General features: G+C 44.1%; 1 protein-coding gene across 2 annotated transcripts in view; it reads left to right on the forward strand.

The window, feature by feature from the left end:
• Positions 1 to 26422, forward strand: part of HSD17B4 (hydroxysteroid 17-beta dehydrogenase 4) — a 100523-nt gene that overhangs the window by 57686 nt on the left and 16415 nt on the right. The window contains exons 17-22 of one of the 2 annotated variants that reach the window (XM_029054955.1): positions 8270 to 8335; positions 18036 to 18105; positions 20304 to 20410; positions 21210 to 21296; positions 23608 to 23697; positions 26036 to 26174. In XM_029054955.1, coding sequence (XP_028910788.1) covers positions 8270 to 8335; positions 18036 to 18105; positions 20304 to 20410; positions 21210 to 21296; positions 23608 to 23697; positions 26036 to 26174 — 559 coding nt within the window. The remainder of the gene's footprint in view (positions 1 to 8269; positions 8336 to 18035; positions 18106 to 20303; positions 20411 to 21209; positions 21297 to 23607; positions 23698 to 26035; positions 26175 to 26422) is intronic. The other variant, XR_005659691.1, reaches the window with a different exon arrangement.

Raw genomic sequence — 26422 nt, forward strand, 5'->3', positions numbered from 1 at the left:
ATGAGATAACTATACCTCATAACGGGGTTTTGTCTCAGAGTATTGTTACTCCCTCGCATTTTTATTCCCTCACAAATGGAAACTTGACAGTGTTGTGGATGTTGTCAGCACAGTGGGTTACCCTGAATCAAAAAAAAAAAAAACACACAAAAAAACCATGCCTAATAATAGGACATCGATTCTGCGCAGAAAGATCGATGCCTGGTCTAAAGATTTCCAGGAAACAGCTTCTTTATTGGTTAGTGGCACAGTTTGGGCAGTAAAGTCAAAACCACTCAGAGGTTAATACTTAGAAAATCCAGGCTGCTTGTAATTTAGAGAGCAAATCAGAAAGCATGGATAGCAATGTTCGTCTTCCAGAGCAAACCAGTGATTGTTTTCGTCCAAAATAATAATCATAATAGCATTGAAGTGCATACTATGTGTCAAGCACTGTTCTAAGTGCTGGGCACTGGTCTAAGTGCAAAAGTTCTGAAGTCTTCTTGATTGGGATAAAGCTCATCAAGACTTTGGAACTGAGAATCTGTGTGAAGGAATTTGATTATGTGCTAGTGGTTTCATGCAACACCAGGAGCCCTCTCTTCTCCCTACCAGTCACATTCCCGCTGGGGCAGTAGGAGGACAGGTTGTAGCACATGGCAATGGTCTCGTAAGCATTTTACCCACAAAAACCCACCTTTGGCTGAAATCAATCATATTTACTGAGTGCTTGCATAGTGCAGGACATTGTACTAAGGCTTGGAAGAGTACCACGCAGCAATATAGCAGACACATTCACTGCCCACGATGAGCTTGCGGTCTAGAGGGGGAGAAGGACCTTAATATAAATAAATTACAGATATGTCTGTAAGCGCTGTGGGGCTGGAGGGATGAATAAAGGGAGCAAGTCAGGGTGATGCAGAAGGGTGTGGGAAAAGAGGAAATGAGGGCCTAGACAGGGAAGGCCTCTTGGAGGAGATGTGCCTTCAATAAGGCTTTGAAGAGGGGGAGAGTAATTTTCTGTCAGATATGAAAAGGGAGAGCATTCCAGACCAGAGGCAGGATGTGGGCCAGAGGTCAGCGGCGAGATAGGCAAGATTGAGGTACATTTAGTACGTTGGCAATTAGAGGAGTGAAGTGGCGGGCTAGGTTGTAGTAGGAGAATAGCCAGGTGAGGTAGGAGGAGGCCAGGTGATTGAGTGCTTTAAAGCCCGGTAAGGAGTTTCTCTTTTATGTGGAGGTGGATGGGCAACCACTGGAGGTTCTTGAGCGGTGGGGAAACATGGCCTGAACATTTCTGTACAGAAATGATCCCGGTAGTAGAGTGAAGTGTGGACTTGAATGAGGAGAGACGGGAAGCAGGGAGGTCAGCAAGGAGGCTGATACAGTATGGGATAGGATAAGTGGTTGGATTGACGTGGTAGCAGAAATGACCACTTAGCACCAAGCGCTTAGTACAGTGCTCTGCACACGGTAAGCCTAATACCATTGAATGAGGTGACCTCGGCATAGTGCCAGGGCTTGCAGCACCATAGACAAGTAGACAGCTGCCATGGTAGTCATCAGCAGTGGTATTTAATGAGCACTTACTCTGTGTAGAGCACTCTGCTAAGCTCTTGGGAGAGTACAGGGGTAGTCACTGAGCACGTCATGTCCATCCAGCTATTTTCAGAATTCCTTCTGGGCCTGTACACTACAGACACCTTCAATCAATGAATCAATCGTATTTACTGAGAGCTTACAGTGTGCAGAGCACTGTACTAAGCACTTGGGAGAGTACAGTGGTAGTCCCTGTGGTCTTCACTGCCCATACAGTCATTTTCAGAATTTCTCTGGAGCCTGGACGCCACAGAAACCTTCAGTCAATCAGCTTTGAGTGCTTACTGTGTGCAGAGCACTGTACTAAGCACTTGGGAGAGTACAATATGACAGTATAACAGCCCCTGTCCCACATGAGGCTCACAGTCAAAGTAGAGGGAGTAGGATTTAATCCTCATTTTACAGATGAGGAAACTGAGATTAAAGAAGTTGTGAGTTACCCAAGGTCACACAGCAGACAAGTGGCGGAGGTGGGATTAGAACTCATGTTTTCTGACTCCCAGGCCTGTGCTTTTTCCAGTAGACCACAGTATGTTCTCAAAATAGCCTTCTGTGATTTTTATCTTCCCATGCTGTCTTCGCTGGGAAGCATGGCAGCTGTGACCCGGAGCTAGGAGGTTGGGGGGTCCTTAATGAATTATGGAGGGAAGGGGAGTTTCATCCCCCTGTTATTCTAACTAATGCCCAGAATGAATCAGACCATTTTATTTAATGGTATTTGTTAAGTGCTTATTACATGTCAAACACTGTTCTAAGCCCTAGGGTAGATACGAATTCGATTTGACACAGTCCCTGTCCCACATGAGGCTCACAGTCTAAGTAGGAGGGAAAGCAGGAGAACCGAGGCACAGAGAAGTTAAGTGACTTGCTGATGGTCACACAGCAAGCAATTGACAGAACTGGAATTAGAACCCAGGTCCTCTGACTCCCTGGCCCGTGCTCTTCCCACCATTTCTCAGTTGGCAGAAATAGTTAACCGTCGAATGCTCGGGTACCTTGCCTCCCTGTTCTGTTTTATTAATGTGTCATCTTCACAATGGATAGTTTCTCTCCTTCCCCTGTGTCTCTCTCTTCTTTCACATTTCCTCCCATTCTCTTTATTGTTTCATTTTTCAGTTGCCTCCAGGGCCTGTCATTGTGAGAATACCAAAGCTTTTCAGGTTTCCGGGGATAGATCCAACAATGCCTGTGGCCATTAGTCATCTCAATGAAAATGTTTCTGCCCTGCCTTGGAAGATTCTTGCAATTTCTGCTCTCCAGTAGCTCCCTTTACGTCCCTCACTTCCTCATAATCTTCCACCACATAACCTCACTTTCACACAAGTAACTGAATGTGCGAGGGGAGCCATAATCGTGTGCATGTTATCATCAGAGAAGCAGCATGGCTTAGTGGATAGAGCACAGGCCTGGGAGTCAGAAGGACCTGGGTTCTAATTCCAGCTCCGCCATATGTCTGCTGTGTGACCTTGTGCAAGTGACTTCACTTCTCTGGGCCTCAGTTACCTCATCTGTAAAACAGGGATTAAGAATGTGAGCCCCCATGTGGGGCTGATTAACTGATTAACTTGTATCTACCCTAGTGCTTAAAACAGTGCTTGGCACATAGTAAGCGCCTAACAAGTGCCATTATTATTTTGTATGTGTTTCTAGCGCAGCTGTCAGCACTCAGAAGTTCCTGAATGACAATCTCACAAACTTTTGATAATGTTCTTTGCCTGTTGAGCTGGATGAGTTTCTTGGAGAACCCATTTGCCCCCATGGCTTCTACTACTATCTCTATGTAGATGATTCCCAAATCTACATCTCCAGCCCTGATCTCTTCATTCATTCATTCAATAGTATTTATTGAGCGCTTACTATGTGCAGAGCACTGTACTAAGCGCTTGGGATGAACAAGTCGGCAACAGATAGAGACAGTCCCTGCCGTTTGACGGGCTTACAGTCTAATCGGGGGAGACGGACAGACGAGAACAATGGCACTAAACAGCGTCGAGGGGAAGAACATCTCGTAAAAACCGATGGCAACTAAATAGAATCAAGGCGATGTACAATTCATTAACAAAATAAATAGGGTAACGAAAATATATACAGTTGAGCAGACGAGTACAGTGCTGTGGGGATGGGAAGGGAGAGGTGGAGGAGCAGAGGGAAAAGGGGAAAATGAGGCTTTAGCTGCGGAGAGGTAAAGGGGGGATGGCAGAGGGAGTAGAGGGGGAAGAGGAGCTCAGTCTGGGAAGGCCTCTTGGAGGAGGTGATTTTTAAGTAAGGTTTTGAAGAGGGAAAGAGAATCAGTTTGGCGGAGGTGAGGAGGGAGGGCGTTCCAGGACCGCGGGAGGACGTGACCCAGGGGTCGACGGCGGGATAGGCGAGACCGAGGGACGGCGAGGAGGTGGGCGGCAGAGGAGCGGAGCGTGCGGGGTGGGCGGTAGAAAGAGAGAAGGGAGGAGAGGTAGGAAGGGGCAAGGTATTGGAGAGCCTTGAAGCCTAGAGTGAGGAGTTTTTGTTTGGAGCGGAGGTCGATAGGCAACCACTGGAGTTGTTTAAGAAGGGGAGTGACATGCCCAGATCGTTTCTGCAGGAAGATGAGCCGGGCAGTGGAGTGAAGAATAGACCGGAGCGGGGCGAGAGAGGAGGAAGGGAGGTCAGAGAGAAGGCCGACACAGTAGTCTAGCCGGGATATAACGAGAGCCCGTAATAGTAAGGTAGCCGTTTGGGTGGAGAGGAAAGGGCAGATCTTGGCGATATTGTAGAGGTGAAACCGGCAGGTCTTGGTAACGGATAGGATGTGTGGGGTGAACGAGAGGGACGAGTCAAGGATGACACCGAGATTGCGGGCCTGCGGGACGGGAAGGATGGTCGTGCCATCCACGGTGATGGAGAAGTCTGGGAGCGGACCGGGCTTGGGAGGGAAGATGAGGAGCTCAGTCTTGCTCATGTTGAGTTTTAGGTGGCGGGCCGACATCCAGGTGGAGACGTCCCGGAGGCAGGAGGAGATGCGAGCCTGAAGGGAGGGGGAGAGGACAGGGGCGGAGATGTAGATCTGTAGATCTCTCTCTCTCCCTCTCTGTAGTCTCCCATTTCAGTCAGCCAGTCATATTTATTGAGTGCTTACTGTGTGCAGAGCACTGAACTATGCACTTGGGTGAATACAGAATAATATACAGTATGTATTCCCTGCCCACATGAGCTTACAGTCTAGAGTCAATGGTAAGGAGTTTCTGTTTGATGAAGAGACAGACGTGCGACCACTGGAGGTGGACTGAACTGAAAGTTTGTGTAGAAAAATGATCCGGGCAGCAGAGTGAAGTATGGACTGGAGTTGAGCGAGACAGGAGGCAGGGAGGTCAGCAAGGAGACTGATACAGTAATCCAGGCGGGATAGGAAAAGTGCTTGAATTAACGTAGCAGTTTGGCTGGAGAGAAAAGGGTGGATGTGGAGATTGTACTGACAGGATTTAGTGATAGATTGAATTTGTGGATTGAATGAGAGGAGTCAAGGATAACGCTAAGGTTACAGGCTTGTGAGACAGGAGAGATGGCGGTGCTGTCTACGGTTATGGGAAAGTCGAGGGGAGGACAGGGTTTGGGTGGGAAAATAAGGAGGTCTGTTTGGGACATGTTCAGCTGGAGGTGAAGACAGGACATCCAAGTAGAGGTGTCTTGAAGGCAGGAGGAATTGACAATCCGACAGCCGATCGCCCTCCCCTCCTTCGAAGCCTTATTGAAGGCACACTTCCAAGAGGCCTTCCCTAACTGGGCCTTCATTTCCTCTTTACCCACTGCCTTCTGCCTTGCACTTGGATTTATTCTCTTCACCCTTGCACTTGGATTTATTCACTGTCAGAATTTATTTAACACTTATGTCCCTGTCTGTAACTTTTTTATTTATAGTAATGTCTGTCTCCTCCTCTAGACTGTAAGCTCGTTGTGGGCAGGGAATGTATCTGCCAACTCTTTTCTGTTGTTAGATTGTACTCTTCCAAGTGCTTAGTACAGTGCTCTGCACACCATAAGCACTCAATAAATATGATTTATTGGAAGTGTATTGCGTCGCCAGCTGCTAGGTCCTTCACTGCAGCCACAATACGGTTGAATGAATTAAATACGATTGAATGAATCCACAAGCACAGAAATGGAGAAAAGCTCAAACGAAACTGGACCTACCACACAGCTCTGATTTAATCTGCTGGTGAGGGGAAAAGGATTAGGGAGGACAATTCCAAATTGGACTCAATCAAATGCCCCGTTATGGAGAAGCCTAACGATCTTGGAGAATTTCCCAGGGCAGCCAAATGTTCTCAGCTGTTTCCAGTTATCACATCCTTTCCTTTGATAACAGAATATGGAGGTATCAGGGTTGCTCCGTGAAATTCTGTTCGTTGTGCTGGAAAAATCCTATCTGTTTTTGGGTGTTTGGGTCTGAAGCCAGAGGGCAGTGTGGATGTGGATTTGTGCATCACAAGAGGAGAGTTGAGTAGGGAGTCTAAATGGGGCATGATGCCTTGAGAAAAGTACACTGTAATAGAGCACATTATTTTGTTTCATTTTTGGCTTTGGTACAGGACTTTTATCATCAACTGGGACATGGTTTCGAAAAAGTCTGCAAACTCATTTATAGTGCTGGGGTAGATACAAAATAATCGTCAGATACAGTCCCACATGGGGCTCACAGTCCCAATAGATATTGAATCCTCATTTTACGGATGAGGAAACTGAGGCCCAGAGAAGGTGACTTGCCTAAGTCACACAAGAGGCAAACGGTGAAGCCGGGATTAGAGGCGAGGTCCTCTGTCTCTCAGGCCAGTGCTCTTTCTACTAGGCCATGCTGCTTCAGGTGCAGTTTTAAGTGTTTTTCGGAAGGGTGCTATACTGACAGTTCTGCCCCTGAATCACGAATAATCAATGTTGAAAGGATTTACGAAGCACCTATCTCAAGATGTCGCTAGACTTTCTAAATTCAATAGGCACGGGCCCCACCTTCTACAAACTGAAAATGTAAGTAAACTGAACCCGCCACGGAAAAGCATATGATTCTCATCGACACCTGGATTCTAGGCTCTCTCCACTAGGGTGTAAATTATTTGAGGTCAGGGATCATGCTACCTCCTCTCCTGAATTCTCTCAAGCCCTTAGAATAGTGTTCTGCACACAGTAAGTGATCAGTAAATCCCACTGATTGAGCAGCAAGTAAATAATAAGTTAGATACTACATTTACATTATCCTTCAGCAAATAGATTTTGTGGGCTGGTGAGTGAGGGCAGATTTGGGGATGTTGCTGTATAATCAGGTTCGGGGAAAGAACACTCTCATTTAGGAAACATTAATGGAGGAGGTGGGAATTTGAGGACTGAGTGATAAAATGGGAAAAGTAAGTTGGGACATTTCAGGAAGAAAGCTTGGTGGTTGGAGTAGATGATCAGATGAAGGGAGAGGGAGTAAATTTCCTTAGAAAGAATTCCCAAATATATCCAGTGACTTCACCCTTTAGGATTTCTCTTTCTTTCCTGTGAATTGGGTTTGGTATCGGTCCACTCTGTGCCCCACCTTGCTGAGAGTAAAGATTGAGGTATCTAATTTTAGGGCAAAATACTAATATTCAGTGTGTATTTTTTTCAACCAATATAGTGGAAGTCCTGAAGTGTATGCGTTTTGCTTTGGTCTTGGGGATAAAAGAAGAAAAATTCCCAATTATTTCCATGTACAAATGGTACTACATCCCTAAGGTGTCTCTAGGCAGAGAAACTATAATGCGATCATGTAAAACCTTGAAATCGGCTGAATTCCACATACAGTCCAGATGTGACAGACCAAAAAAAGGGCATGTAATTCCATGTGTTTTCTCATGACTTAAACCCTCTGGATTCACATTTCAGTGAGAGTCCTCCTATTGATTGCAGTAAAAGAGCATTGTAGTTTTTGATTGTATAAATTAATAATACTTCTATTTATGTCAGTGCCCTTTTGTTATAATTTTAAAGATTTGTTTCAACTATGTAAAAGCTATTTTTAAAAAAATACTTGCTTCCTATTTCTTCCCTGGCTTGTTTAAATCAACTCTGAATGTAGGGTCAGACTGACTGGTAGTAGTAGTAGTAAGTGCTTAGTGTGTGCAAAGCACTGTACTAAGTGCTGGGAAAGAATACACAGGTGGGAATTAGAGACAGCCCCTGTCCTTCAGGGTGCTCACAATCTACAAATATAAAGAGGGAGAGGAGATGGATGACAGGCGCATAGGGCAGTGGAGTTTACAGCTGGCATCCTCAAATAGGATTGGTTCTCAGTAGCAGGTTCTTAACAGTGCTTGTCGGCATAACAAGAAATTTATTTTGAGAAATATTAAGCTATAAATATGACATCTAATTGGAACCTCCAAATGACACTAAGCGAGGAATTTGACGACCGTGAATTTGAAAACTTTTTTGCTCCCCGTGAGTTAAATTATTTCTCAACTCCATTTTGTTCTCTTCTGTGGCCCCAAAAAGGAGTCTAGACTGCTTTGATCCTCAAAATTGGACAGGTTCAATTGTGGAAATCCTTGGTGTAGTGTAACATAAGTAGATCGGTGCTGATTTGCCTACTTCTGAGATTTCAAGTCAAAAATCACAATTCCATCTTTTCTAGAAGAAGCAGATTTGGTAAGCAAGACATACTTTCTTCCTACTTAATTACAATTTGTCTTTTGTTTTTCAGCCTTCATTACCCGTACCTGACAGGCCTCCCGATGCCGTGTGTTACGATGTCACTTCCCTCAATCAGGTAAGAGTGCATTTTTGAGAGATAATATTTTTGTCTTAAATATGGGGAAGTTCTTCTTGTGCCAACACAAAGTGAGGATGGTTACAAAAAGACTACTACGTTATCCATTTTCATTTCTTTGTTGAGTGTGCCATGCCTCCTCAAAGTTAAAGGAGCCTTTCCCTTTGTATTAGTAGTAATGGTATTTATTAAGCACTGATGATGTGCAAAGCACTGTACTAACTGCTGGGAAAGACTACTCAGGTGGGAATTAGACATGGTTCCTCGCCTCAGGGGGCTCACAATCTAAAAATATAAAGGGGAGACGGGGCTAGTGACAGATACATAAGGAGAGTTGAAACAAGACTCTAAGACAACACAAAGACATGGAGAAATACACAAAATATAAACCAAAAGCAATGGGGCATTGTGAATAGAGGAGGAAAATTCCAGGCTCCTCGTGACTCAGAGTTCTCCATCAAAGCCATGGGTACAGTAAACAAGTTTAAAATGTGAAGGAACCGAATCAGATGAGACTGTGAGCCCGTTGTTGGGTAGGGATTGTCTCTGTTGCCAAATTGTACTGTCCAAGTGCTTAATACAGTGCTCTGCACACGGTAAGCGCTCAATAAATACGATTGACTGAATGAATTCCCGGAAGTATCCCAAATAGAATCAACACTAGAATCTCTTGAATCCACTCTCACCTGACTATTCCAAGCTCTCTCTCTTACTGGCTTTGGAAACAATATGAGGCTGGCCTTCTACTTCCAAAATAAAGCAAGGAAAAGAGCCTGAATCAATCAATCCATCAATCGTATTTGTTGAGCCCTTTCCGTGTGCAGGCCACTGTACTAAGCGCTTGGGAGAGTACAGTATAAGGGAGTTGGTAGACACATTCCCTGCCCACAAGAGGCTCATGGCCTAGAGGGGGAGACAACCATTATTATAAACAAATAAATTGTGGATGTGTATAGAGAAGCAGCGGAGCTCAGTGGAAGGAGCACGGGCTTGGGAGTCAGAGCTCATGAGTTCAAATCTTGGCTCTCCCACTTGTCAGCTGTGTGACTGTAGGCAAGTCACTCAACTTCTCTGCGCCTCAGTTCCCTCATCTGTAAAATGGGGATTAAGACTGTGAGCCTCACGAGGGACAACCTGATTACCCTGTATCTACCCCAGCGCTTAGAACAGTGCTCTGGATATAGTAAACGCTTAACAAATACCAACATTATTTATTATTATTATATAAGGTACTATGAGATTGAGGTTGGAGTGGATAAAGGGTACAGTTCCAAATGCAAGGATGACTCAGCAGGGAGTGGGAGGAAAGGAAGTGAGGGCTTAGTTGGGGAAGGCCTCTTGGAGGTGATGTGCTTTGAATAAGGCTTTGAAGATGGGGAGAGTGATCATCTGTCATATGAAGAGGGGAAGGGAGTTCTAGGCCTGAGGCAGGACATGGGTGAAGAGTCCCGGTGGTGAGAGAGACGAGATGGAGGTACAGGCATTAAAGGAGCGAAGGAGTGGCTGAGCTCCCGCCCCACCCCTGACCGAGGAGGGAACTGGATTAGTTGAATAGTCATTTGGGTGTCTTCTGAGGCTTCTAAGTGACAGGGGGGCCCCTCTTTCTATCTTCCTTTCCTCTTCCATCACTTTCAGATGTAAATGGACCAGTTTCAGGGGTGAGGGAGCCATCAGTGGCCTGGGCAGTTTAAGCGTTCTCACTGTCTCCTTCTTCCCTATTTCCTAGCTATGCTTACTTGTGTCTGGACTTTTGAGCTTGCTGTCTCTGGGAATTTCTGAAGGATGGGCCTCTCGTGAGAACCAGGGCTAGTGTATTGAGAAGTAGCGTGGCCTAGTGGATAGAGCACGGGCCTGGGAGTCAGAAAGGACCTGGGTTCTAATCCCGACTCCACCACTTGCCTGCTGTGTGACCTTGGGCAAGTCACTTAGCTTCTCTGTGCCTTAGTTACCTCATCTGTGAAATGGGGATTAAGCCTGTGAGCCCCATGTAGGTTATGGACTGTGTCTAAATTCATTCATTCAATAGTATTTATTGAGCGCTTACCATGTGCAGAGCACTGTACTAAGTGCTTGGAATCTGCAATTCGGCAACAGATAGAGACAATCCCTGCCCAGTGACGGGCTCACAGTCTAAACGGGGGAAATTGATTAGCTTGTCTCTAACCCAGCACTTAGAACAGTGCCTGGCATGTAGTAAGCGCTTAACAAGTACCATCAACAGAAGTATGGCATATTACATTTGAAGCAGTCATATAGGAAAGTTATGTACTCATGCTCCCTCTTTATTTCCACGCTCCCTCACTTTCATCAGGTAAGTGAGAGTCGTGATTTCTGACCTGATCATGTAACACAAAGATGAAGCCAAGTTTACCAAACAAACAGCTCTTCAACAGATGTTGAAAATTAAAACTGGTGCCTCAACCCCTTTTCACTTCTCTCAGGAATGAAAATATTTGTTGCAGAAAATGTGTTGTCGTAGCTTGACAGTTTGAGGCATTAAAGTAGCAAGGATAAAAAAAAAAATTATGGTATTTGTTAAGCACTATGTGCCAGGCACTGTACTAAGCACTGGGGTGGATACAAGCCAGTCGTGTTGGACACAGTCCCTTGTCCCATGTGGACCTCACGGTCTCAATCCCCATTTTACAGATGAGGTAAATGAGGCATGGAGAAGTTAAGCGGCTTGCCCAAGGTCACACAGCAGACAAGTGGCAGAGCCGGGATTAGAATCCATGACCTTCTGACTACCAGGCCCATGGCCTATCCGCTACGCAATGCTGCTTCTCTGACTGTATCCTCTTCAAAACGAAAGATGCATTTCCGAATGAAGCTCCTGCAGAGCATTAACTTACAGTTATTATCGTCTTCTAAACCTTAAGCCTGGAAGAAAAGCGTCATTAAACAGGCCACAGAAGGGGAACTTGAGGCTTCATTAGGGGCTTAGGTCCTGAGCTGATCATTTGGCATAATAATAATAACAGTGATAATAATAAGAAGAATTGTTTAAGCCCCTACTATGTGCTAAGCACTGGTGTGGATACAAGATAATCAAGTCAAACACATTCTCTGATCCTCTTGGTGCTCACAAGCTTTTGAAAATAGTGGAGAGGATGTAGGAAAAATAGTTTGAGCCGGCAAATGTTGACCCTTCTTACTACGAAAGGAAAAGACGGTTCAGCGTTGCCTGGAAACCAGTTCATTTAGACTAACTTCCAAGGACAGGCCCATAAAGCATCTTAAGAAGCTGCAGGTGATTTTGCTCTTCATGCCATGAATAATTTGTTTTTGGATGGAAGAAGGAAATGTTGCTGGCAGTTCACACATTTGGAGGCCATGCTAAGTACTCTGTAAAAAAAACAAAGGGCAATAAAAGAAGGCTAAGGAGAAGAGAAAGTCCACTGTGTGGATAGGAGAGTGCACTCTTATTTCTTCTGAAGACTTCTCATACAGAGAACATTGCCTTCTTAATACCCATGAAAATTGTGTAATGAGAGAATACCTAGTAACAGCAAATTTCTGGGAATGTTCTTTCCATTTTGAGATGCTCCTTTGAGAAGTGTGACTTTTCCGTTTCTATATTTATCCCTCCTGGGCAGATAGAAATATAATTTCCTGAGGAAGGGAAAAAGATGAAAATGAATTGCATTAGATGTAGTGAAAGGGAGGACACCACCACATTATTGAAAGCTTTTTAGCTCTCCATGAGGTAAATTACTTTGTAACTCCGTTTTCTTCTCTTCTCATGCCCCCCAAAAAAGTCTGGATTGCTATGCTCCTCAAAATGGGGCAGGGTCAACTGTGGGAAATACAACTGTGGCATAGGTACTTACGTAAAATGGGGATAAGAATACCTGACCCCTACCTCGCAGGAGTGTTCTGGGGAGCAAATTAAAAGAACTAATACGAGGTGCACTGGCAATAAAAGCTCCACATAGAAACTCAGAAAATGCACTTGTATCCATATCCGTCATTTCTTTATTTGTATTACTGTCACCCCCTCTAGTATGTAGACTTGTTGGGGGCAGGGAATGTGTCTGCCAACTCTGTTATATTGTACTCTCTCAAGTGCTCTGCACACAGTAAAAGTGATCAATAAATACCTTTGACCCCTTCATCCCTTCCTCAGGGTTTCAGCCAGGTGCTGTGGAGTAGATCAGTATTGGGCTTGGGAGTCAGGGAACCTGGGTTCTAATCCTGGCTCTGCCACTTGTTTATTGTTCTTCCTCCCCATTTAGACCCTGACCCCCAAGTGGGACATGGACTTTGTCCAACCTGATTATCTTTTATCTACCCCCGCACTTAGTGTTGTGCTTGGCACATAGTAAGCACTTAACAAATACAACAGTTATTTATATTATTATGGTATTATTTCATTATTATTATTATTATGAGCATTTACCCCATTTGGACACTAACTCCATATGGGCTGGTTTTTAAAAGTTAATTTTATATAAGGGCTGGAATTAGCGCAAGCTTCTGGATCAGACGTTTGTATTGGAAAATGAGTTTTTGTCTGGAAAAGGATTGCCCAGAGCCCAGCATGAGGAAGCGTGGCCTAGTGGAAATAGCACGGAGTTGGGAGTTGGATGACCCGAGTTCTAATCCAGATCCGCCACTTGCCTGCTGTGTGACCTCGGGCAAGTTGCTTCACTTCGTTCCACGTAGAGCTCTCCATGGCAGCTCTCTGTCCCGGGGGATGTTCAATGTCCTGGGTGGGATGAGGCTACTTGGCAGAGAGAGATCACAGTGTCCTCAGACCACTCTCCGTCCCGGGTGGTGTTGGATGATCTGGGTCAGCTGAAGCAGCTCAGCAGAGAGACATCTGCGGCAGCTTTCTGGCCCGGGTGATCTACGATGACCCGGGCTGGCTGAGGCAACTCGGAAGAGAGAGAGATATCAGCGTCTTCGGGTAGCTTTCTATCCTGGGCAATGTTTGAAGGTTTGGGCTGGCTGAGGCAGCTTGGCATAGAGAGATCTTAGCGTCCTCAGTAGAGTTGAAAAACATGTGCCCTTCCTGGAGGGAGCTTGCAATCTAGAGTTTCAAGATTTTTTTTACAGTTGGGGATAAGCCTAGACTTCTGGAAAGCTGCAGCACCAAGCTTTTATTCCTCTCTGCTCTCGTCACAATTTATGCCAGTGATCGGTCAAAGTTTGTCACTGGGGACTATGGGTTTTTATGTAGAGAAAGTTGAAATAAGCCGAGTCTCAGCCTTTTGGAAGGAAGATAGGTGAGAGGATAGCTGGTTACATTTCCCAGTATTGGTTACATTGACCTTTCTTCTAATCCACAAGTGGATGAAAACAACTGGCCTAGCCTCAGGGGTCACTGCCTTCTTTCAGCCTTCTGGCAGAACTCGTAAACTGTTGGGAAATATGACCTGACATTTCTCATCATTAATTGGAAAACAATCCAACCACATCAAGATTGGCTGCAGCCTGACATCCTTAATCAGTTGACTCTTGTCATTTCCAATGAACAGATTTTTTTTAACACTGACAGTACAAGAAACATTACCATCATACTTGTCTCTTTCATCGGCTCTTTCTCTGCTTCTCACTCCTTAACTGTGGGTGACCCTGAGGTCCTGGTTTCCACAAGTAACACCTCAAAGGTTAAATTCCCTTTTAAGGGTAAATTATGGGCTGAGGGGTTCAGCCATCCTCAGTATCACTTAACACATCTTGGAACTGCCATTTTCCCTTTAATGAACTCTGCGTTAGGAAAGACCCTGGGTCCTTCTGTTCTCGAGTTACACTCACTCCCTTGGAGTACTCATCCATTCCCACGGCTTCAACTACCACCTCTGTGGATAACCCCTAAATCTAACTCTCTGGCCCTGATCTCTCTCCTTCCCTACAATCTTTCATTCATTCATTCAATAGTATTTATTGAGCGCTTACTATGTGCAGAGCACTGTACTAAGTGCTTGGACTGTACAAATCTGCAACAGATAGAGACAGTCCCTGCAATCTTGCATCCGTTCCTGCCTCAGAGCATCTCTGTAGCACTTCAAGCTCAACACCTCCAAAACCGAACCCTTCATCTTCCCTCCCAAATCCTCTCCTCCTCTTAACTTGTCCATTACTGTTGACAACCACCACCCCTTGCCCCCATTTCTCAAGCCTGAAACCTTGGCATCCTCGACTCCTTCCAACCACTCAATCAAAGGTATTTACTGAGCCCTTACTCTGGGCAGAGGACTGTACCAAGCCTTTGGAAGAGTATAGTTCAACAGAGTTGGTAGACCCATTCCCTGTCCACAACTAGCTTATGGTCTAGAGACGAGGTGATGGAATATAAGCTCGTCCCTAAGCCTGTCACCACATCCTGTCAGTTCTTCCTCCTTAACGTTTCCCAAAACTTCCCCTTCCTTTTAATTCAAACTGCCACCATGCCGACTCCTGCAACAGCCTCCTCGTTGACTTCCCTGCATTCAGTCCTTGCCTTCTCCAATCCATAGTTCACTCTGCCGCCTGGATCATTTTCTAAAACATCGTTCTGTGTGTGGTTCCTAAAAGCTCCAGTGGTTGCACATTCCTCTCTGCAGCATGCAGAAACTCCTACTATAGGCTTTAAGGTTGACTATCCGCTCTCTTCCCTCTCAACACCCAACCTCTTGCCAAACCCTCCTTCCGACCTGGAATCTCCTGCCTCTTCACTTTTGGCAAGCAACCGCTCTCTGCATCTTCAAGGCCCTTCTAAAATCACCATGCCTCCAGGAGGCCTTCCCCGATTAATTGATTTCTCTACCTGTCTCCCCTTTCTCCCCCCCCCCCCCCACTCCCTCCATAGCTATTCCACTTGAGTACTTCCTTGTTACCTCTGCCCTGGGGTACTCACCTCCTCTGTTCCCCCAGTGCATTTATGTATGCATCTTTATGCACTTATTGCTTCCTCATACCTGTATTTATTTTAGCACCTGTCACCCCCACTAGATTGTAAGCTCTTTGAGGAGAGGGATCATGAGTACTCTTTTGAACTCCCCCAAGAGCCCTGCATAGAGTGAGTTCAATGAATACCCTTGATTGTTGGAAAGTATGACCAATCAAAGTTACAAGGTTACTTAAGAAAACCTACTGCTTGTTATAATGTCAGGATATTGGAAAAACTGGAACTAACTCTAAAGGTGATTTTTTTTTAATAGTTCAGATCTGACTATGAAACTGGAAGACATTATAATTTTTTAAAATTTCCTCTCCTTAGGTCATTTCAGCACTTTTGTACTCACACTATCTCATTGCACTTTGATACGTAACGATTTCAATGCTCAACTATTTGTGCGCTTCTTCCTTCTATTTGTGAATTATTTTATATTTTTGTCTCCCCAGTTATACCTTAAGGTCCTTGTGGTCAGGGATTATGCCTTCTCCCTATTTCGTACTCTCATGAAAATTTAATACAACGCTGTGCACGCAGCAGGTACTCAATACACACCATTGATTGATTTGTACTCTCTCTGGGAAACAGTATTCATTCATTAAATCATATTTCCTGAACTTACCGTGTGCAAATCACTGTACTAAGCGCTTGGGAGAATACAATATAACAATAAACAGACACATTCCCTGCTCACAGTGAGCTTCCAGTTGGGGGGAGGGGCATACATTAATATAAATAAATAAATTACAGATATGTACATAAGTGCTGTGGGGCTGGGAGGGGGGTGATAAATAAAGGGAGCAAACAGTGCCAATTCAGATGGACTTGGGGGTGGGGGAAAGACTTCCATGTTTTGGATATTGTAATCATGGGCTATTCACATGCTTTCAATCAAGTCACAACACAAATTGATTAAAGTTTGGTAGAATTTGACAGAAACTTTGTTTAGGGATGGGAGCATTGCCCAAGAAGTTCCATATTGGAGAATGGAGAAGCAGCGTGGCTTAGTGGAAAGAGCACGGGCTTGGGAGTCAGAGGTCATGGGTTCAAATCCTAGCTCTGCCACTTAGCTGTGTGACTTTGGACAAATCACTTAACTATTCTGGGCCTCAGTTACCTCATCTGTAAAATGGGGATTAAGACCGTGAGCCCCATGTGGGACAACCTTAGTGAGTACCTTGTATCTACCCCAGCACTTAGAACAGTGCTTGGCACATGGTAAACGCTTAACAAATACTATTATTATTATTATTACTATATTGTGAATTGAGATTTAGCAAAAAATGGTGGTGAGAAGAAAATTTGCTAAGTCAATGGTAATAATAATAACAGTAATTGTATTTCTTAAGAGCTTGCTACGTGCAAGCACTGTTCTAAGGCTGGAGTAGATACAAGATCATCAGATCAGACACAGTCCCTGTGTCACATGGGCATCACAGTCTAATGGCAGAGAACAGATATTGAATCCCCATTTTACAGGAGAGGAAAATGTTGCACAGAGAAGTTAAGCAAATTGGCCAATGTAACACAGCAGGCAAATGGTGGAGCTTGGGCCCTGATTCCCAGGTCCACGCTCTTTCCAGACAGTCCACACAGGTAAACTAAATTCTACTCCAACTACTTTGCAGGAAGAAAGATAAATTTTACAGAGGAGTTGGAGTTGAGATGCTGAACTAGCTTCTTTGTTTCAGGTTTCACAAAAACAAAAATAATTATAAAAAGCTTTTTGCAATTATGTGTAGTTAAATGTGATGTCTTCAATTTACTTGTTTCTCTGAACTTCGTCCTTTCATTTTAAGGAACTACTCAAATCTTTAGCAATTTAAAAGTTGAATACTGGAAGGATGCAAACCTGCTTTGTGTTTTCATGGAGACCAGGGGAAGTTAGGGGATGGACTAAGGAATAATTTTCTCTTCCCACCTCTTCTCTATCCTTCCTCCCATCTTCCTCAGCTCCTGCTGTCCCTTGTCTGCTTTCATACTAAGGAAATGGGAGAACCTCGGTCCTCTGACACCCAGGCCCGTGCTCTTTCCATTAGGCCACACTGAAAGATAATTGAAGTTTGCAAGAAGTATTTTGGTATTTTCACGCCCAGTCCATTTGTGATTTCTCAGGCCACCGAAGGTCAGATCCATGGATCATCCATCTCAGGTTCCCTTCTCTGTTAGTGCCATTAGGATGCTTGGAGGACTGTAATAAGTAGTAGTATTTATTAAGTGCTTAGTGTGTGTAGACCACTGTAGTAAGTGCTGGGAAAAAGTATACAGGTGGGAATTAGGCCCCGTTCCTCTTGGGGCTCACTATCTATAACTGTGTTGTTTGCCCTCCTGGTCATCCATTTAACACCCCTAACTGCCCTCCTCCCCACACTTAAGTTTTCCCCTTTCCAATCCTATCTTAACTTGTAAAAGACATTTTTGGACTGCCTGCTCCTAAACTCATTGAATACATTGATGAAAAAGGCTACACATCTACACATATATGCCCCTCTCTATCAGGTCGTAATGGAATTGGATTGATGGGTGTCAGTGCTCTGATTTTTCTCCTCGGGCAATAAGAACATCCAGGTGCAGGTTTGGGTTCATTTCTCTGTGTCTCTGACAATTACTTCTTTGGTTGTATTGGTTTCGGAGGCAGGTGCTGCTGAAAGCATTTAATTTATATTTAATATCCCTGATTGGAGAGGTTTTTTTTTTAATCCAAACTGCAATTATATCCCTTGTGTTGCTTTTCTTGCATACCAACCAGCTGTGTTTCCTGTTTCTTTTTTTTTTTAAGCCAACACCAACTTACTCACCTCTTTATTATTCTTTCCACAGGCTGCCTTGTACCGCCTCAGTGGGGATTGGAATCCCTTGCACATTGATCCGGATTTTGCTGCCCTAGGAGGTGAGGTGGTGATGTATTTTGTCTGTGGGAAATGGTGGTTGAGGTATAAATGGCTCGATTTGGTATTGAAACTGAAGGCTTTTTTAAAGGTAGGTGTTGTTATTTCCATACATGTGAGTCCTAAGTCCTGTCACTACGTTCCTTTTGTTCTGGAGGGAGAAAATCTGGTCGTAATTCATATATTTTTTTTCTCAGCTGGGCTACTGCAGTGTGCATTAGCTAGTGCAGAGAGGTGGGTAAAAGCTGCTAATGGGAAGCCTCTGTAAATTCATTCATTCAGTCATATTTATTGAGAGCTTACTGTGTGCAGAGCAGTGTACTAAGCGCTTGGAAGAGGACAAGAGAACAATAAACAGACATACTCCCTGCCCACAGGGAGCTTACAGTCTGGGGGGGAGACAGATATTACTATAAATGAATAAATGACAGATATGTACATAAGTGCTATGGGGCTGGGAGGGGGCGTGAATAAAGGGAGCAAGTCAGGGTGACGCAGAAGGGAGTGAGAGTTGTAGGTGCAGGATTTGCTAAAGTGAAGGCATGTAGTGGCAATTTTATGAGCAGAGAGCTCTGCCTGGAATATAGCATCTTGGTAACTCTCTTTGGTGGGCATACTACCCATCTGGTCCCCTTCTGGAAGTCTGAGGAGATGTTTTCTCCCCATGATCCCAGTTTTCATTCCCACCTGTTCCACTTTTATCCCATTTAGTTGCTTTGTCCAGTTTTGGTTTTTTTTTTTTTTTGGTCCCCTTCTTCACTGGCTATTGTGGCCCGAATTGTCCCAACCCACCCACTTTGGAGTTACACTGTGGATCAAGACCATTGCTTTTTGAAGAATTGGCTTAATTTTTGTAACCTTTGTGTCTCCTTACAATGAAAATTTTGTTGTGTGAATTTCTGGGCTGTGTGAAAAGGAACCTGGAAACCCATACTCTAGTTTGTCTTTTGTTCTCAATGATCCATGGGACTTAGGTATGTGAAGTACATGTCTTTCCCCCTGTGCAAATCTGTATTGACATGTCGGAAGTAAGGAATGTAACAGAACTGAGACTGTTTTAAGAGGCACCATTGCCAAGTGGGAGGAAGTTGGAAGCAGCAGGAGGTAGTTATTAGACGAGATCTTCAACCCAAAGAGTGTTACAATTTAGCAGGGGGAGATGGACACTAAAGTAAATTACATGGAAAGGGGAAAAAATAGAGTTGAAAGATATGGACATAAATGCTTTGGGAGAAGGTGGGGCGAGTGCCTAAGTGCTTAAGTGTTACAGTAACGGTGAAGTGGCAGTAGAGAGGAGAAATAAGGTGAGGAGGGTAAGAAATTAATCCCTGAAGGCCTCCTGGAGGAGATGTGGTTTCAGAAGAGCCTTGAAGAGGGGGAGAGAAGTAGTCTTCCAGATGGGAAGGGGAGAAGAGTTCCAGGAGGGAGGGAGGTGCGAGCAAGAGGTCGGCTTCTAGAAGGCGAAAACGAGACTCAGCGAGTGGGTTGGCTTGAGAGTAATGAAGAGTGTGAGTTTCGATCCAGTGGGAGAGGAGTGAGGCTAAGTAGTGGGAAGAGATTGATGGAGTGTCTTAAAGCCTATGGGTAGGAGTTTCTGCTAGATGGAGAGAGGAATAGGCAACTGTTAGACATTTTGGTGGAGCGAGACGATGTGGTGGCTGACCCGACTGGCTCTGTCAGTGTTGGGATGACTGTCCTCGGGTGGGTAGTGGGGCAGCCACCTTTCCTGGTGTCATCACTTGGCAGATTATAGTTAGGCGTCAGATAAACTAGGAAGGGAAAAAGAAGCGTGACATTTTCTTATGACCCTTGCCATACAACAGGTACAGGAACAGAGGAGGAGTAGGACCTTAAAGAGATTGTTTTCTCAGCCAGTTATTTCAGGCTGCAAGCTTCTCCCACATTTCCACAACTAATTGCCAGTCAGAGCTGAAAAGAGCAACCCTTCATCTCTGCTTCTACTGATCTCCCGTATTTTTTTTTTTCCAGCACTGCATCTACCGCCCGCCCTATTTAAAGAAGACTCAGCCACGCTGGGGGAATATTTCTTTTTTTTCCTAAGATATTCCCTAGCCTTTAAATCAAATGTAAAGGGGAAAATCCCTCTAGTGTTGGAACTCAAAAGAAAGGGAATCATAGCCAAGAATGTAACAGCAAAGGATAGTCACAATTTATATGAATGCACCCTTTCTTTCCACAGGTTTTGAGAAGCCAATATTACATGGATTGTGTTCATTTGGATTTTCTGCCCGGCATGTTTTGCATCAGTTTGCTGATAATGACCCAGCCAGATTCAGGGCAATTAAGGTGTGCAAGCTATAACTTGGTTCCCTGCTTACTGCGTGTTTGAAGATTAGCTCCTTTCCTGTAACATTTTTATGTGGGGAAAAGGAGCCCCAGTGACTAAATACCTAACATCTCTTAGACTGTGGGCTCTGTGGGGCACAGGGCCTGGGTATGATCTAATTATTAGCTTAATACAGCACCTGGCACATAGTAAGTGCTTAACAAATACCTTTATTATTATTATTTTGTATCTATCTAGTCCACAGTAAGCACTTACTAAATACTGTAAATAAATATGGGGAGTTGCTGAATCTCAGGAACACATTTCTAACTCTCATCTTCCTTACCAATCAATATATTTTCATTGTTGCCTGTAATATGGTCTTGAAAATTCGGAAGAGACTGGATCTAGGAGTCTGGAGACCTGGGTTCCAGCCTCACCATTTGCTTGCTGTGTGATACCTTGGAGGAATCACTTAACTTCTCTGGGCTTCAATTTCCTTATTCCAATTCCATATTCTTATTCCAATGGGAATAAGATTCCTGCTCTGCCTAACCATTAGATTGTGAATCCAAGAGGGACAGGTACTGTGTCCAATCTGATTATCTTGTATCTACCCCAGTTGATATGTACTATTATTATTATCGGTATTTTTGTTTTTCCACTAAAAAATGTACCTCTGCACTGTCATGCCTTTGTTTTATCAGATGGTAAATTCAGTTTTATGTGCTAGTTAGTGATTGTCGAGGCATGGATACGTATGTCTCTATATTTAAAATGGATAAATTGATAGGGCTTTTTAAATTGTTGTCTTTACAGGTCCGTTTTGCAAAACCAGTGTATCCAGGACAAACGTTACAAACAGAGATGTGGAAGAATGGAAACAGGATTCATTTTCAAACTAAGGTACAAACAGGGGGCCAAGTGAAGCCTCAATGAAAGACCTTGATGTATAAAGTATTTGGGCCCTTAAAAGCTAAATATTAGAAATTGTGATTTCTCATATTATCCTCCCTCATGTGTTTTCGCCATCATCCAAACTGTGTTAATCGCATCCTGTTGGAGTGTGGGAATGTGGATTGGTATTAGGGATCCCTGACGGATCATCAGCGGGGAACCCCCAAACTGTGGAAAGCGTAGGCGGTGGCCAGAGGTGTTGGGAAGAGAGGGTGGGAGGGGACTCAGGGCCGGAGGAACTGTCGGGCGATGGGGAGGGGAGTGGAAGGCCACTGAGGCAATTGTTCCTCCTGGAAAAGCTGCCGCCTTGCTTTCTTAAAGCAAACCAGAATTCCCTTCCACCATAGATGACCACCCGTAAATTGTTATCATGGAGGGTGTCAGGTGAAATTAGCAGGGTCTAGGGGCAGAAATAAAATTGAGGTAGTTCTTTCCTAAAAGTTTGGTTTCCACGAGTAACACCTCAAAGGTTCAATTTCCTTTTAAGGGTAAACTACACGTTGAGGGATGGAGCCACCCTCAGAGTCACTTAACTCATCTCGGAACTGACATTTTCCTTTTAACAAAATCTGTGTTAAGGACTCGCGTGATAGTGAGCCTGTCTTGGTCTGTTCCTCACCCATGCTTGTACTCCTCTCTTCTTTCCTTGCTCCTCATTTTACGCTGATTAAAGTAGGGAGTCAGAAGAACCTGCCTTAAGTCCTTATCCATGTTCTATCCTCACATGTAAAAGCCTGTGTCATGGAAGAACTGAATGTACTGTTTATACAAACTCATTAGTGGGTGCAGTTGTCACACATTTGCATTCTCTGTGTGTATATAAATGTGTATACTTATATATGAGTATATAAAATATATACTGTATATATGCACACTGCGTTCAATAAATACGATTGAATGAATATGCACACAGAATATACCTGTTCTTCAGGTTTCAATCAATCAGTTAATCCATGGTATTTATTGAATGTTTACTGTGTGCAGAGCACTCTACTAGATGCATTTCCTGCTGACAAGGAACTTTGGCGAACCTCTGTATGGGTGGGTGTGGCTGAAAAGATTTTGATGTGAAGTCAAACTGATAGTCCAGTATACCCCATAGCCGCATAAAAATTGGACTTTTCTGAGCTGTTGTTGCCTTTGCTATTAATATTTCTAATTAGAGCCCAGTGTCAGTATTCACTATGGCTTGCAACTTCGTATGTGCAGTGAGTATTAGAATCGTCAACCTTCTGTATACATGAAGGCTCTTTCTTCCAAATCTATTGTTAAGTGCCAAGTGAGAAGCAGCATGGCCTAGTGGAGAGAGCACCGTCCTGGTAATAATGTTGGTATTTGTTAAGCGCTTTCTATGTGCAGAGCACTGTTCTAAGTGCTGGGGTAGATACAGGGTGATCAGGTGGTCCCACGTGAGGCTCACAGCTAATCCCCATTTTACAGATGAGGGAACTGAGGCACAGAGAAGTTAAGCGACTTGCCCACAGTCACACAGCTGACGAGTGGCAGAGCCGGGTTTCGAACCCATGAACTCTGACTCCCAAGCCTGGGCTCTTTCCACTGAGCCGCGCTGCTTGGGTTCTAATCCTGACTCTGCCACTTGTCTGCTGTGTGACCTTGGGCAAGTCACTTCACTTCTCTGTGTCTCAGTTACCGCATCTGTAAAACGGGGATTAAGACTGTGAGTTTCATGTGGGACCTGGACTGAGTCCAACCCGATTAGCTTGAATCCACCCCAGAGTTTAGTACTTTGCCTGGCACAGAGTAGGCTTAATAAATGCCATAAAAACCAACAAAAAACCCCGGATTGTGTGTTTTGTCCACTGACATGTATTTGACACCTCCCTTCCCCACATTGAGTTTTGCATGCTTTATATTTCCATGTTTATATGGTTAAAGTCTCATGGTGCATCATTTATCAGGAGCAGTTTGCAAGTGTTAGGCTTTGTCTTTCATCCCTCACCCTCTAGACTATAAGCTTGTTGTGGGCAGGGAACATGTTGGCCAACTCTGTTGTATTGTATTGTACTCTCCTAAGCACTTAGTACAGTGTTGTAAACAGAATAAGCACTCAGTAAATGCCATTGATTGAGTGGTCGATTGATCTCTCCCCTGCTTTCCTTTTGCCTGTTGTATTTTTCATCATAGAAGCAAAGGTCACTTCTCTAGTGTTGTCAAAGTTAGTGTGATTGCACAACAGGACTCTGCTTTCCTTTTTTTGCTTGGTGAAGTAAGTGAAATCCCACTCTGTTTTCTCTCTCAGGTTACAGAGACTGGGAACATTGTTATTTCTAATGCATATGTGGATCTTGTGCCATCTTCAGATGAAACCTCAGATAACAGAACTATTAAGGTAGGAGAGTCGACTCGGATACCAAGCCTCTGTGTCTGGCATTCAGTTCATGAACATGCATAGAGCATTGCTTTATTTTAAGAATAGACAGGGAGTTAGAATTGTTTTTAATATCCTGAATGAAGTGGTGAAGTAATCCACTGACGGACTGGATTTCAGTTGATTTTATGGGCATTGCTCACATCAGGAGTTTTGCATCAGTCCTTTGCGTTGATTTGGAGCTCATCTATATACATTGGGCATTGAAATAATAATAATAATAATAATGATATTTATGGTGGAATTTGTTAGGTGCATACTACTATGTACCAGGCACCGTACTAAGCGCTGGGGTGGAAATGAGCAAGTCAGGTTGGACACAGTCCCTCTCTCACATAGGGCTCACAGTCTCCATCCCCATTTTACAGATAAGGTAACTGAGGTGAAGTGACTTGCCCAAGCAGACAAGGGCTGGAGGCAGGATTAGAACCCATGACCTTTTGACTCCCAGGCCTGTGCTCTATCCACTACGCCATGCCGCTTCTCTCTTCACTGGGGGATGCAGGGGATCAGTTACTTGTACCTGATGGGAAATCTGAAGGCAAATGAGAAGGAGCATGGCCTAGTGGGTAGAACTTGGGCCTGAGAGTCAAAAGGACCTGAGTTCTAATCCTGGCTCCACCACTTGTCTGCTGTGTGACCTTGGGCAAGTCACTTAACTTCTCTGTGCTTCCTATATCTCATTTGAAAAATTGGGTATTAAGGCTGTGAATCGCATGTGGGACATGGACTGTGTCCAACCTGATTAGCCTGTATTTACCCCAGGGCTTAATACGGTACCTGGTACATAGCACTTAAATACCATTTGAAAAAATGAGAATTTGGTGACAGATATGTTGAGGAAAGGGAGAAAAATTCTGTGTTCTGATATTTCTCCTAATTTCCCCATTGTTCAAAGTCAGTGCAAAAATGAATAAAAGCAAAATCATCCTGCATTACACTCTGTACCTTAAGGAGTGACTGAGAGGTTGCACAGTGACCTTTGACCCTGTGGGGGCAATGTATGTCTCTACATAACAGGTAGAGATTGTTTAGTAGCCTTGTCTTGAACTGCCTTCAATCCTGGTTGAATCCTGGTTCCTTCCTGAATCCTGGTTTCATTGAGTGGCTTATAAATTGCAGGTTCTGTGAAGAAGGAAAGCGTGGTTAATTCTTGAGTTCCTTGGTGAAATTAATTGGAAGTTCAAGAGGGAATTATTTAAGACTTTTTATAAGATCATGTATCTTACCGCTACTGGGTCAGACCACTGGTCCAGGCAGCATTCCATCTAGGATGTTTAAAGGCACCATGCAATATAGCACCTAAAATCCCTATATTTTCCCTCTACCTACCTTACGTTTCCTCTAGCCACCCAGTACAATGTGGCACTTACAGTCCCTCCTGGTACCAGGCTATTCTCTGCATATTAATTGGGTAATTTGGATCCTTGACAAATTATTCCAAGCCATCAGGGTATGATTTAGTTCACTGAAGCAGTACCTCAGGAGGAGTTGGGTGTATGTCATTTTTTTTTTTTTAAAGCCAGAAAAATGATGTCCTTCTAGATGATGTAGATGATGTACTCAAAATGTTGGGAAGATGGTAGCAGATTAGAGTTTATCATTGAATTGAGCAAAATAATGGAGCTATTGTCCCCAGATAGTCCTGCCTTCTTGGCTTCTCTGCCATAAGCTACAGTGCATGCTAATTTAAAAGCCAGCAGAGTTTCTCAATAAAACCATCCTTTTTCTTGAAGCAATGATCCAGTTTGTTTCTTCACTGTTTAGAGGTCTGAAGCCAGGGAGTTCTTTCAAATAGAAATCTGAAAGCGAGTGACAGGGAAAAGTAACGAAGGATAAGAAACATCAAGGCCGGAAACTGCCCTGGCCCTAGCTCTAGAGCTTTCTGACATTGGCCGATCACATCAGGAAGGGCTCCGATGACTGGTTCTCCAGCTTTCATTGAGTCTCCTCTGGTGGCCTACTGTCTTGGCTCTGGTAGCAAGGAAGAGCAGCCAGGAGCTAGGGAAAGTGGGTGGAATGCGGATCCCTAGCCACCCACTAGCAGTTAAACTGTGGGATATGATGCCCACTTTTAGAGCCATAAAAAAATCACATCGGGAAGTAAACATTTGAAGGGATTCCCAAATCTGGATTTGGGGCGGGGCCGGGGAAAAGCCAACCGACAGAATCGTGACATGTTGCATTCGGCTGTCTTCCATTTTGAAAACTGAGAAGAGAGGCCCCTCCCTTGAGTGCTATAATTGTCCCTTTTATTCGGTTAATTTTTCATATCCAATTTCCTGTCCTTTTATACCAGGTTGAAGGGCTTCAGAGCAACATTATTTTTGACGTAATAGGTCAGCGCATCAAAGAGATTGGAAAGGAACTGGTAAAAAAAGTCAGTGCTGTCATTCAGTTGAATATCACTAAAGGTGGAAAAACTGCTGCCATCTGGAGTAAGTCGATGCTTTTGTTCATTTTCAGACTACTGTACTTTTAGGGCAGGGAAAGAAAGGAGTTATTACAGGTGAGTCAAGTCCATGTTCCGAAGAAAGCCATATGCCTTCGGGAGGATTCCCCAGGGCTAACCTAATCTTAGTGGTTTGAGCACGAGATGGTCACCCTTCCTAGCTAGAACTGCCATTTGAAATGAAAAGAGCTGATGTAAGGAATAGCTGCTTAAAAAATCGACGGAGCTAATGTT

The sequence above is a fragment of the Ornithorhynchus anatinus genome, chromosome X5 (assembly GCF_004115215.2).
Source record: "Ornithorhynchus anatinus isolate Pmale09 chromosome X5, mOrnAna1.pri.v4, whole genome shotgun sequence".
Lineage (NCBI taxonomy): Eukaryota > Metazoa > Chordata > Mammalia > Monotremata > Ornithorhynchidae > Ornithorhynchus > Ornithorhynchus anatinus.